The following is a 13,686-nucleotide window of genomic DNA, read 5'->3' as shown; positions in this document are numbered from 1 at the left end:
AAGGCTGATTAAACACAGCCATCTAAATTCTATCCTAATAAGGCAAACTCTTCACCAGCACAAAATTGCAGTGGAATTTCTCCAAGACTTAGATATTTCAGGATGTTTTGTGGGGCTTGGTAGAAGCAAGGGGGTGGGCATGTATTTTGCAAGTGCCAAAGCTCAGAAAATAATTAAAAGGAGTCCATAAAACAACATGTCTGAAATCCCAAACCTGCCAAGATGCAGCAGGGGAAGAAGCCTGGAGTGACAGTGATATGTTCCCAGTAGTTCATGCTGAGCTTCTCAGAGCAGAAGAGCTTCATCCTGCCTTGCCACCAGTAAAGGACCTAAAGCCACAGGCTGGAATTAGTCAGAGATGGAGAGGATCTGTAGATTACAATGAAGCAACCTCAGCAGGTGCCATGTGCTGGTTCCCTGCAGACAGCTCAGCTGGGCAGCTGCAGGCTGTGGTGGGAAAGTCCATCCTCTCCACAGAAGGTCAGGAAGCTGGTGCTCAGCACCATGGGGTGACCCATCCAAGGCTGCCCAGATGGGTGTCCATCTGAGCACTGCGGTCACTGCCACTCCAAGGTCTCAGCCCAGATTTCACTTCTCAGTTGCACAAATACAAATTACATGGTGCAGTCTCTGGCTTGATGCCTCTTTCACATGCAAAATGCTGGGGTTGGACCCCCCACTCGTCTGCAGTTGTGGTGTAGCCACATGGGGGCTGAATTCTGCTCTCTCTTACTTACCCAAACCCCAGTTGCCTCACTCCTCCAACACAGGGAAGGATCCAGAGTCAACACAGCAGTCAGCACACATGGGTGTGGCCAGATCCTTCCCACTGACTTTCCTTTCTCCAAGAGCTTCCCCCAGAGAACAGCTAGGGAAAGCGTCTTAAAAGCCAAGTACAAGTATGCCGACATAATACCCATTCACCTGATTTAATCTCTAGTTTTGAACCATCAACAATGAAAGGACTTGCTAGTTCAAAAACTGTATCCCTGATCTTGTGTTTGGTGGCTATTTCTTCAATTTCTATAGCTCTTTTTACCTTATTTCTGTCTTGATGCTGAATGTACCAAATTGTCATGAATTCAGCAGCTAAAATATGCATTGTATCAAAAGACCATTCTTATTTGTTTTGTTTATACCTGCTACCTAATAATTTCTCTGGGCACCTACTAACTCTTTTTTAAGAGGAACAATGATTAATACTTAAGGTAGGGAGAGAATCACAAAATATTCAGAGTTGGAAGGGACCCACAAGGATCACCAAGTCCAACTCTTAATGAATAACCTCTGCAGGGATCAAATCTGCAACTTTAATGTCATTAGAGCCATGGTCATTTTCTAAGTTATTCCCATTTTCTTTACCGTTCCCATTTTTTAGAATACCTGCCAAAACCCTCTTCAGTCACCTCTTTCACAAGATAAAGAATTCTTATCTATTTAATCTTCACCAAATAGAGGTCCTTCCATACCTTCACTCATCACTCCCGTGCTTCCAAGTGCCTTTTTCAACTGTCCATATAATTTCTGGGATGGCATGACCAGAACTGCACATAACTCCACTGTTGTGGCTCACAGTGTAGCCATCCACTGCCATAATGGTCTGTTTTACTCCTTGGCCATTTCCCAACTGTTTGCAACCTTCTTCTGGCCTTTTTCCTTTGGAGCTGATTCTTTCTGAATTTGTGACACCTGGGCCCCTTTCCTGAGAGGCAAAAATTAACTAATCAACTAATTTAGAACCAATTGCTGCACCTGTACAATCAGGGTTGGTTTTCTGCAAGTGTGCTACTTGCTGTATGTCTGTCTATCATGCAGACACAAGTCTCAGGAGATCTTCCCTATCAACTCATAGTCAGGCCTTTGTTGCTTGCCAAAGAATTGGATATGATAAGCAAATGCTGCCATATTCCTATTTCCCATCTTTTCCAGATTATGTGAGGTTATGCTATGCATATGATCATGCCAAAGAATACGCTATGAATCTTAATTGGTGAATTCCCTCTCTCATGAAAACTGACCATTCATTTCCACCCTTCAATGTTATTAATCCACAGGAGATTCTCCTCCTCTGATCTAACTGGAGCTCAGTTCTGTGGCTCCTCAGGTCCATTAGGAACCTCTAAAAAATATTCCCTTGTTTCCATTGCCCTGTTTGTGAGGGAAACTGAAGCGACAGGTTACATATCTCACTAATTCCACCTGGGTCTGGCAACATGCTGCCACTCCTACCAATCTGTTCTACAACCTCACAGACTGACACTTCTGTTTGCAGCAGGTCCTGGGGCAGGTCAGCCAGGGAGACCTGCTCTGCTGGGGGATCGTCCCCAAACAGCTGATACCACAGCAAGCAGATGTGCAAAGGATGATTTGTGTTTGTCTTCTATGGCTTGGTGTTCCTTGGGTGCCCCTCTAACACCACAGTCAACTCTCAAACTGCCAGGCTTCCTGCTACAGATGTGTCTGAAAGTTAATATTTTTTCTTTCACAAACTACTTCTCAAAAAATATTTCTTTGACCAGTTTTAGCATTTAAATTTTCTTGTCAGTAGTTGCTAGGATCCAAATTTTCTTCCCAGAGTTAGTTCTGTCTTCTTTGCTTCCTCAGAGGTGGGAAAGATTTTGGTTCTGAAAGTATGGTGTGGGTGAAACCAGGAGAAAGGGGGGACAAAGCCCATTAGGAATGTCCCAGGGACTCCAAAACAAAAGTGATTGTTGTCTCATGCTCTCAGCACAGACAGAGTCTGCCATATGTGGGATTAATTCATCATCACATCCCAGCGCAGAGAGGTGTCTCATCTTCCCAAGCAGAAATAGTGGCTGCAGTGACTCCAGTGGGGCCATGGGCAGGGTTTTATCACCAAAAATAAAGGCATGAATTGACCAAAAGTGCCCCCATTCTTGCATTCAAAATGTGGTGGCTGACTCCAGCCACCAGCCAAACCTGCCCATGGTGACCTTTCCTGTGATGCTGACAGTGTCACGTGTGGCAGTGCTGGATATGTCCTCAAAGAGCATTTCTGTCTCCCTTTCAGGGCCACCTTGAGGAAGCTGCGCCCAGAGGACATGTTTGAGACATGGGTAAGCACGTGTGGTGGGAACCATCGTGTCCCCTGCCAGCTTCCAACAAGAAACTGCTGCTCAAGAGCTGTAGTTGGGCAAAACATTACCTTTCCTTCCTTGCAAAGTTATTCTCTCTCTTCTGGGAAAAAGGGAAAGCCCTGTCTGCGCTGCCTAGTGCCTCACTTCTAACAGGGTGCTCTAAGGCTTTGAGCAGCCGCGATGGAGAGCTGGACTGGCTTCTGCTTGCTTCTCAGAGGGAAGGAAGAGGGAAAGCTAAACAGTGTGTCAGGCAGGTGTGGGGCCTGTGAGTGATCCTGCCCAAGGATGCTCCATCTCAGCTAAGTGCTGAGGACACTAGAGCTGCTGGTGGGGTGATTTCTGTGGCCTGCTCTCTGGGTGAGCTATGGACATTGTGCAGATGCCTCATGGAAGCTCACAGAATCATAGACTGGTTTGGGTTCAAAGGGACCTTAAAGATCATCTGATTCCAATCCCCTGCTGTGGCAGGGACGCCTTCCACTAGACCAGGTTGCTCAAAGCCCCATCCAACCTGACCCTGCTCACTTCCAGGGGCTGGGGCATCCAACACTTCTCTGGACAACCGGTTCTAGTGCCTCACTATCCTCACAGTAAGGAATTGCTTCCTAACATCCAGTCTAAATCTACCCTCTTTCAGTTTAAATCCATTCTCCCCCATCCTGTCACTACATGTCCTTGTAAAAGTACAAGACCACTTAAACAATTCAAAATGGAAGTGAAGGCAGGCAGTACAGTTAATTATACAGATTTCGAAGTAGATCGTGTATTGACTGCACTTCTCACAGTGCAAGCAAGATGCAAATCAGCAATTGTGAAGAATTAACCTGCATTTTGGCCCCTATCACACACAGAGGACTCTTGCGGTCTGCAGGGTGGGGAAGAGAAGGGTGAAAATTAAAGAAAAATTGTGTATAACAAAATTATCCCTCCACTGTGAGTGAATATGGTGTTAAAAGCTAGTCAGGGGCTCTCAAGTGCCAGATGAATGCTGAAAAACAAAGCTGAACAGGTGCTTTACAGACACTAAGGAAGATGCAGTCATTCTTCCAAAAGACTTGACACATTTATGACAGCATTTAGATGTCCCCTTCTTGGCCGTGTAACATGAAACACCGCAGGACTCCAAAGTGGCAAAAACCTTGGGAGTCTTTAATACAGCAAGGCAAGAGGCAATGAAACTGAATCAGGAGTTATGAGTCACTTAGGCACAATAGCTTTTCATTTTGTTTTGAAATACAGATACTGTATAGAACACGGCTTCCAAGATCCACCAAAGCCCCTCCAAGGTTTTTAATGGCACTTCAGTAAGACCCAAATTACACCTGGTTACACCAGCAGTGGTTTCACTTTCATACTGGCCATATTCTAAAACAGCCTCATGAAAAGTGTGAATTCCCAATGGTGGGATGCTTGCTCAACCAGCAGCCTGGGAATACAGAGCTTGCCTCTGCTACGAGCAGTGGGCTCATAGCTACAGAAGACAGGGGGCTGGATTCTGATCTCACTGCCAGTTCACAACATCCTCACTGCCTTCCCTGGAGTCAGTCCAGTTTTTTTGCTTCCTTGTCAGCCAGAATGAAGCTGCATTATATCGGTACATACATGTAATTATATATGGCATATAGAGATACACATTTTATTTTGCTGTCTGACAAAGCTGCTGGTGAATATGAAGAAAAAGCAAGAGTGTAAATTTTGCCAGCTGTAAGTGGTCTGAATCCCAAGTAAATCTGCCTGGAATGTCCCAGTGAAAACATATTCCCTGAAGACATCCACAAAGGCTGAGCATCCACTATTGTTTTTAAAGATAATGTTTTCCACTTAATCTTTCAGGGTTTTTTTTCCCTTTCAGTATTTGATGGTGGCTTTTTCACCTCTGGGCTCAAAAGGGAAAAGAAATTAGCATTTAGATGGGAATTTTTGCTTGCATTAAAACCAATTGAAATGGAAACTGGGACCGACAGCGGGTGAGGAAGGCAAAACCGATCCATGGGATAATTCAGAGATGACATTCATAGCAGGCAGATGATGAACTGGCCAGCAGATCCATTGGCCTTTGCCAATATCATTACTCATGTGTTTCATGGAGAAAAGTAATCCACCAGGCTGTAATTTCTGTCCTCCACTCACTGGAGCCCTGAAATGAGCCCCCCCACTCAATTTCCCTCACTGCTCTTGGAGACCCTCACCTAAAGCAGAAACACTTCACCTCCAAAGAGGGGCCCAAATGAGCCACTTTGCCTCTCATATTGTGAGAAAACCTCCTTTGCTGGCCCCAAAGGAGCTGAGCATGGTGGTAGATATTGTTTCCTTGCTAACCATCCCCTGAGAGCTCAAAATTAATGAGGATAGGTGGTCTCAGGCATGAAGGGGAAGCCTCTATTCTCATCCTAGAGAGCCCTTGACCTTTTCTGCAGAGAAGCTTTTGCCTTACATGATCAGAAGCTCCCTTGCCATTGCCATCATGGTGCCCACCTAATTTTTATCTGAAGAGTTTCAGCAACACTACCCAAACTACCCCCTTCAGCAGTAAATACCTTCATGAGTCAGCCTCACCTCAGCTCCCATTTCTGGTTTCTCAGTGGGGCTCTAGTCAAGCCTCCCTTTGTAATTGCCCTTTTTGAAGGCATCCCACTGCTCCTATCTCCAGCAATCTCCCAGACTCTGTCCTCCCTCCCCAGCCCATCAGTAATAGTCGTGTTGTTTCCAGGAGGATGACATGGAGGGTATTCACATCGTAGCCTTTGCTGAAGAGGATGACCCAGGTAGGAGCCCATTTTCTTCCTTGTGTGACTCTCCATCCTTCAAGAAAGTGTATTTTCATGTGCTTTGTTTGTATTGTAAACACCTACTGGGTGTTTATGCTAGCAGGTGTGCTAGCCAGGACTCATATTTTGGATTTAAATGGATGATTGCCTGGGGAAAAAAAAAAAAGTCATTCCTTCCGCCCCACTACCAGGATTTGCTCCCTAACTCTGCATCCATCTTGCTGTGCAGCTCTGGGAGAGTGCTGAGGGCTGGGTGTGGGATAGGCATGCGGGAAGGGAAACAAAAGCCACCGGCTCCTGAAAAGCCGTGGCATCGGCGCTTCTCAGAGCCATCAGCAAATCGGAAAGCTTTGGCCTCTCGGGGGCTCAGTTCCTCCTCACCACAAGAAAATAGTGACATTGTTTCACTCCACCGAAGGATTATGGAGCTTAATTCATGTGTAACTAATTTCAATACCCGAGGAGGATGCTTGAAATTAAAAGCCTTATTATCAAAAGAAAGCGCTGGGAGACAGCATTTTAATGAGAACTATAAACAATTCCTGTGCTCATAGGGGAGCCAGGGAAGCTGGAAACCCCACAAGTAAAAAGTGCCTGTGCCTTTGCAGGAGAGTTGCAGTGATTCATATATCATTTCAGATGGTTTTGAGTTCCTGGAAATCCTGAAGCAGGTTGCCAGGGACAACACCGACAATCCCGACCTGAGCATTGTCTGGATTGACCCCGATGATTTTCCTTTGGTGAGCGGCAGAGGGTCTTTGCCTTTCTTGGTTTAATTCATGGATGGGATGGCCATGGGGGGGGGGGGGGGGTATATGTGCACACATGAGTGCAGGAATTGCCCCAGGGAATGTGGGACAGGGAAGGATGGGAAACTGGACCATTGGCACTTGAAAGCTCCTTGTTTGGGTCTGCCTCCCAAGAAGGCGCTGTGTTGGGAACACCCCCAGAGGAGTCGGCGCCTCCCTTTGCCATGTGTGGCAGCCCAAGCTTGCGTTCAGCCTCTCCCTTCTCCGTGCACACATGGATGCACATTCCTCACTGCCCAGCCCAGCTGACTGCACTGGTGCCTTGCAAACGCCCCTGACTGAGCCTTGTGTCTCACTCCTGCAGCTCATCACTTACTGGGAGAAGACCTTCAAGATCGACCTGTTCAGGCCACAGATCGGGGTGGTGAACGTCACAGATGTGAGTAGCACGTGCCCAGAAAATCCAGTGATCCCAAAACTAGGGTGCTGGAAAGGTTGGGTCCAGAGGGACACTGGAATCAGTGGGATTTCCACTGTTAAGTGCAGGTAAAACAGGAAAAATAACCTAAGGCCTCACCCTTCCCATATGCCCCAGGGTTTGTAACACCTCTGATGCCAGGCTTGAGGGCTTTAGTCTGAGTGTGTTTCTGCTGCCAAGTCACACACAAACCACATCTGCTGGGGACAGCACCAGCCTCCGTGGCCTGGGATTCAGGGCTTTGCCCAGTTTAGTTTCAAGATCTTGCATTTCTACCCTGACTCACAGCACTCACCTTTGTCCATTCCCTGCTCTGACAGCTTGGGTGGCTTTGTGGAGGAAAAAGTGTGTGTAGGGGGAAAAGAAAGCCATGCTTAGGGGAGGAGAAGAGGAGTAAAAGGAGGTTGTTTTTTTCTACAGAAGCAAAAGGGCACAGCTTGAGTGTAGGAGGGAAAGATTATCCCCAGCAGATGACAGGGAGAAACTGCACAGCTTGAAAAAAGCTAAATAAATACACAGCTTTAACAGAAGTACAGCATAAACTGGTATTCCAGGGATCCTGCTGCTGTAAGGAAGGTGCACTGGGATTCATCCAGGCCCTCCTCCCCTTCAGCCATGCTGTGCAGGTGGTGCTGGCGGGATTTGGGTGGGAAGAGGAGACCTGCCTGCCCCACACCTGGTGGCAGTGAAGGTTTCCACACCATCCCACAGGAGCAGCTGCAGAGGGAGACCTGCAGAGGCAGAGGTGCTACTTTGGCACAGCTGAGGGAGCAACAGTGCCCACAGCACCCACAGCTGTGCTATTGGGACAACTTTCTAGCAGCTAGTGTTTTCACTGTGGTAGCCTTCGAGCCAGAAATCATGGGACTGATCTCAGGTTGTCCACACACTGGGAGCTTTAAAGGCAGGTGGGAGAGGGACCCGTCTGACCCTCACCAGTGGAGATCTCAGGAGAGCTGCTGAGTGCAATGTAACAGCCCTGACACAGAGAGGAACCATTCTCTCCTCTTTCTGACAATAGCAGTCCAGATGATCAGAGAGCCCTAATGCAGCATGCTCCTGCCTAAACTGTTACCTTAGTTTATTTTTAACATTTAAGTGCTGGGTGTTTGTTTTAATCTCTTTAAAATGAACCTGTGTGGGTATGTAAGTGTCTCTGGAAGCAGAAATCTCTCCACCACAGAAGTGTTTGTAAATTGGTTCTTGACTTCATGTTTGAAATTTGAGTCCTAAGTGAACCTGATGTTTCATCAGAAGAGAACAGAGAGGGACTTAAAATTGGGACAAATGTGTGGGGCTGGGAGCTGGTTTGGCTCAACACTGACCTTGCTTCCAGCCTCCACATCCTCTCTCCTGTACTGCCCCAGAAAAAGAGGGACAGCAAGGGTGTACTGAATGGCTGTGCTTCCCGTTACAACAGATGCTGCAAGGCTGTAACATGGGAGACCTGGTGGGGAAGGCAAAGCAATGGTGTCATGAAGAAAGCAGAGCCCCTGGATCTTGCTCATCCCACTGAGGTGGCTGAGAGGCTGACTTGGGAGTCAGGGAGTAGTTTCAGCCCTGGCTGCATGTGAGCTTTTTGCCTGTAATAGAGCAGTGCTCCACCAGACCATAGGGCAGACCCCTAGAGAGTGAGGACACAGTGAGTTAATGCTCCTTAGCAGAATTGTTAAGGGAGAGACAAAAGGCAAAAGGGCCAAAATAGCACCTGTCACCTAAGACCATGAGAGAAATGAATGGGCAAGCCAGAAAGAGAGCCCAAGCCTTCCAGTCTTATGCCCTTAAGACAGTATCTCCCTTCGTTGTATTTACTATGACTGGTCATGTTTAAGTCACGTCAAAGCTACATTAAACAGCATTCAATGGAAGTTCATGGAAGTGGGATTATCAGTGGCATGAGAATCATATAGAAAGCAGAATTAGGTAAGAACATATGCCTTATTATTCAGCAGTCACTCAGAGACCTGTAAAAACTCATGCATTATCTGGCTTTGATATAGTAAATGTTTCAGGCTGTTGATTACAGTATTTGCAGGTTTTGTTTCATTCCTCTTAAGTCCTTTCTTTATTTCTCAGGAGAGATTTAAGAAAGTTCTAGGTTGGCAGGTGATATCTAAAACAAACATTGAGCTCATTTTATTATTTCAGTGTTACATCACTGCATTCAGCCAAGTTACACAGGTACAAAGTGGGACTTAGATAACAGAGTGAAAATAAACACTGCTGTTGGCTTCAGTGGACATAACCCTCGTGACCCCTTCACTTCTGTAAAAACCTGCCAATGCAAACACCAGAGCTCCCAGCAGCCCCAACTGGCTCATCACATTGTGGTGACTGTGGATCAGGACTAGGGCCATGATGCCCTGAAAAATATCACTGCTTTATTTGCGCAGCACCTTCTTGAGGTGAAATAGAGCCACTCCTCTTCCCATTATTTAAAAGTGTCACTTTTTTCTGCACAAACAGTCCTGAGGTTAGGAACATTAACATTTGAGTGAAGCAAGGACTGCATGCCTCTCCAGGGCTCTTTTTTATTGCAGTTCTGGTGATTTAGGAGGAAAATACTGTATGGGAGACACGGCTTTCCTTGAGCAGAAATTGGTCTGGCTTTTTAGCAAGCCATAAATCAAAGAGAATTAAATACCACAGACCGGGAAAGAAGTTGGATGCATTTGCAAAAGCTGGTAATTGTCTTCTGCTATGTGAAGTTGCTTCTGCAACATCAAATGCTGAATGAGATAACTTCACAGTGCCTCTGCAAAATAGGAGCCTGATCATGTTTTATGGAGAGGAGACAGTGAACACAAAGGGGCTTATCCAGGCATTTACCCAAGGAACCTAGAGCACAGCAGAGAGGAAAACTTTCATTTCTAGACCGTGGAGACCAAATAATCTTGCTGTCCCTGGGTAACAGACACAAATTTGTCATTGTCTTCTCACTGAATTCTCCCACCCCTTTTGGTTTATGGAAGTAATGCAGACAGCTGGGGGGGAAAGAGCAGGGGCACCTGCAGTCCAGGGCATTGGTGTTTCTCACCACTCTTCAGCTGAAATCCGTGGTGTGCATGGGAGCATGGCTGAGATGATCAAAAGGAAGGGTCTTCCAAGAGCAGGAACCATTACCACACATGGAGAGTCCAGAGCAAGGTCCTGAGGCAAGATGATTGTAAAAGAGGCTGGGGAGAAAGGATGCTGGCAGGGGGTTGTGAAGGCTCCAAGGAAGAGGTCCCAGGAGGGTTCTGGATGGAAGGAGGGAACCACTGTGATGTCCTGCAAACTGGGGTGATGCAGCACGTGCTGGCAGAGGTCTCTTTATCTCTTTACCCAGACTTGGAGCCTACAGAACTGTCCAGATAGAGTGAGGAATGCATCAGGCGGGCAGTGCTCATGCTCACAGCTATAGGCAGCAGGCACACATCTCATCAGGGCACACAGCACCACACACTCCTGAAGACTTCTGACCAGTCCCACTCCCCTGGTCAGACACAGCAGCCCTCCAGGGGGAAGTGGGGATCCCAACGCATAGGCAGAGGGACGCTCTGGCTGAGCCCACATGCTGTAGAAAGAGGGAGCCAATGCCCTGCATCGCAGCCGTGCTCCTGCCTCACCCCCCCAACAGCCGCGTCCCGCCTCTTCCCTGTGTCCCCGAGGGCAGCTAACCCCTCATCACCTGTCCCCACAGGCTGACAGCGTCTGGATGGACATCAGAGATGATGACGACCTGCCCACAGCCGAGGAGCTGGAGGACTGGATAGAGGACGTGCTTTCTGGGAAGATAAACACCGAAGATGATGACGACGATGAAGATGACGACGATGACGATGATGACGATGATGATGACGACGACGATGATGACGACGACGACGACGACGACGATGATGACGACGACTAACTGTGACTCTGTGCAGTTTGACTTGTGGGGCCCGAGAGCCCTGGCCCTGCGGCAGGTCCCTCCATTGGAAGACCTTTGTTTGAGCATCAGCAAGCACCGCTGCTCCTCTTTTTCCCCCGGCCCCCCTCCCCCTGCCCTCGCCCTTGCCGGGAGCCCCTCGCCTGATTCCCAGCGGTGCTGAGCCCCCGGGACTGCCCCTGCGGAGGGCAGCACCTGCAGGCACCCAGCACCGCTGCAAATCACGCCTCCTTAGTAAGGACAGTAGGAATCTGCAGGGAATCTGCCCCGAGTGTCCCAGGGCAGGAGAAAAGTGCCTGCCTGCTTGCTGCCAGAGGGACGCAGGGAGCCAGTTTGTATTTTATGTGTTCATCAGCCCAGCACTTAACATCCAAAGACCAAATCTCACTTCAAGACATAGGGAAAACCCTAACTGTAAAGTCTAGCCCTTTTATTAAACACAATGCCCTTTGCAGCTACTCTGCCAAGACCACTCAATCCTGCAAATTCTGCTGTGGGAGTCTGTAGCTACTCCCTAACATGCTAAGAGCCAGAAAAATGCTTTAGGAGGGGAGGGAGGTTTTAGGGATGCTATTAAAGTTTTCAGTGATTCCACATAACGACAGGATATTCTTGTCTGGCAGCGCAATGCAAACCCAAACACCGGGTCCCCTGTCTGAACCTCTTTCTACTTGAAGCTCAGGCCACAGCTGGAGTCAGTGCAGGGGCCCTGAGATGAGACACAAAGCTCATGAGTTCCTGAACTGCTGGACAGGCTGGTCCAGCTCTGAGCCCAGTGTGAGTCCAAACCACTGAGTCTGAAGATCATGGCACTGAGCCAAGCCAATGGAAACATCCACAGGGGCCCACCCTGGAGCAGTCCTATTCCCCATGACCTTCCAGCTTTTGCTGACTCTTCACCCAAAGCCCATGTAGCATCTTTTCCCATGATCAAGATGTCAGGAGGGAACACATCCATCCAAACATATTAGATAGTGGATGAGGTGTGTCGGAGTGTGAGCAGCAGAGGGATTCAAGCTGTTTGGCTTTTGAGTATTTAGTTGCACAGTTACTCCCTGCTCAGAGACTCAGATATCCCATGTGAGAAGCCTCTTTTGGCTGCAAGCTGAGGAGGAGTTCAGGGTGCCAGTTTGCAGGCAAGGGGGTCACTCACAAAGCCCAGGGTCCGTCCCACGGTCCTGGCGAGTGCAGCACCATCCATGTGCAGGTCACTGTGGCAGCTTTAGGTCTCCCTGCTTTCCCGTGCTGGCAGATTTCAATTGTCTCAGCTTCTTATGTTTGGCAATAGTGCAATGAATGGAGAGCTCAGAGATGGTGTTATCTTTATAAATACATTTATGGAGATGTTCTGCAGTTTTTCAGAGTTGCTAGCATAGGTAGTGTACACATCTCCTCTCTTGTTACAAACAAAAAGCATTGCTCTGACCATCCTTATACTGGCTTTACACAAATGTCAGTCTTGGTGAGAAACAAGGTTTACACACTATATATTTCCTTTATCAGATGAACTGCAAAGCAAGGTTTTATAGTTTTTTTTTTTTTTTCCTGCCTGTTGATCAGTTTCTTTGACTCCCTCTCTACATTAGCTGAAATAGAAATTTGAAACTACTGGTATGAAAAAGCTGAACTATTGATATGCTCCCATATGTGCCATATCCCCTTGCTGGAAAATACCAGTATGAACAACACATAGCTGGATTTCTCTGTGTGTCTATGCACTAGGATGAATACTGTGCTAACATGGTAGATGGCTGTAGGCCAAGTTAGCTCCTTGCTGAGCATCAAACCCTCAACATGTGCTTTTCAGACACAGCCTTTTAAAAGAGTAGACAAGGCAGCAAAGCCCCCAGGTCAACCATTTGCTCTTCTGTGCTTTCTTATGATTGTCTAGAAGATGAACCAAGTTTGTTCAGGGAGAACAATCAACTGGTTGCTCTGAGGTGATGAATAACTTTCAAAAGTCTTGATATTCAATGAGCTCTTAGCATGGAGGTCTCCACCTCTCTTCCACTCACACCCTACTCTCTGCTGGCTGACAGGGTGCCCAACACTCTCCTGCTTTTTCCTCAGGGTTTGCTGGAGGAGCCCAGCTCAGAGAGGGAGCAAGCAGGACTCAAGGTCTCATTCACCCACACTGGTAAGGAGCAAGAAGAGGCAGAAGTAGCCCTCTGGTAGTCCCATGGCCTGTGATTTAGGGACAGCTACTGACCTGAGAAAAGAACTAGCTTATCTTTACCTTTGGGCTATTCCCAGGAGCAAATCATGCACAGTTTCACCCTGCATAAGGTAACAGCCTGCAGTGGCCTCCTCATCAGTCACTCCAAACACAAAGAATAACGAAAAGTTCCCCTACTGCCTTTCCTTACTGGCACAATCTCCAGATGTGCCGAGTGCCTGAGTGCTTTCTGTGTGCTCCTCTCCCACAGTGGATGCCCCTCTGCTCTGAAGTGCCCCACTCTAGATGCTCTGAGAGGCACAGATTATCCAGGCAGAGCAGGTAGACCCTGCAGACAGCACTAGGGACATGCTCAAGTGCACAGGTGTTTCACAGGCACTCGAACACATCAAAGCAAGAGACCTCCAGGGGGAAAATAAATAAATAATGTAGAGGTGTAGAGGCTGAACTCATACTGGGGAGTGGTGCCAGTTGTTTATGGAAAGTTTCCATTGAGTTATGCAGGAA

The 13,686-nt window shown here is 47.6% G+C and overlaps 1 protein-coding gene across 1 annotated transcript in view; it reads left to right on the top strand.

Annotated features, from left to right (window-relative positions):
- The window catches only part of CASQ2 (calsequestrin 2), a 33,809-nt gene extending 22,207 nt beyond the window's left edge, over window positions 1-11,602 (top strand). The window contains exons 7-11 of the mRNA XM_059838060.1: window positions 3,032-3,077; window positions 5,809-5,863; window positions 6,506-6,606; window positions 6,980-7,054; window positions 10,776-11,602. Of these exons, the coding sequence (XP_059694043.1) occupies window positions 3,032-3,077; window positions 5,809-5,863; window positions 6,506-6,606; window positions 6,980-7,054; window positions 10,776-10,985 (487 nt within the window). The 3' untranslated portion in view covers window positions 10,986-11,602. The remainder of the gene's footprint in view (window positions 1-3,031; window positions 3,078-5,808; window positions 5,864-6,505; window positions 6,607-6,979; window positions 7,055-10,775) is intronic.
- The last annotated feature ends 2,084 nt before the right edge of the window (window positions 11,603-13,686 follow it).

The sequence above is a fragment of the Haemorhous mexicanus genome, chromosome 2 (assembly GCF_027477595.1).
Source record: "Haemorhous mexicanus isolate bHaeMex1 chromosome 2, bHaeMex1.pri, whole genome shotgun sequence".
Classification (NCBI taxonomy): Eukaryota; Metazoa; Chordata; class Aves; order Passeriformes; family Fringillidae; genus Haemorhous; species Haemorhous mexicanus.
This window is presented reverse-complemented; position numbering and strand designations above follow the sequence as displayed.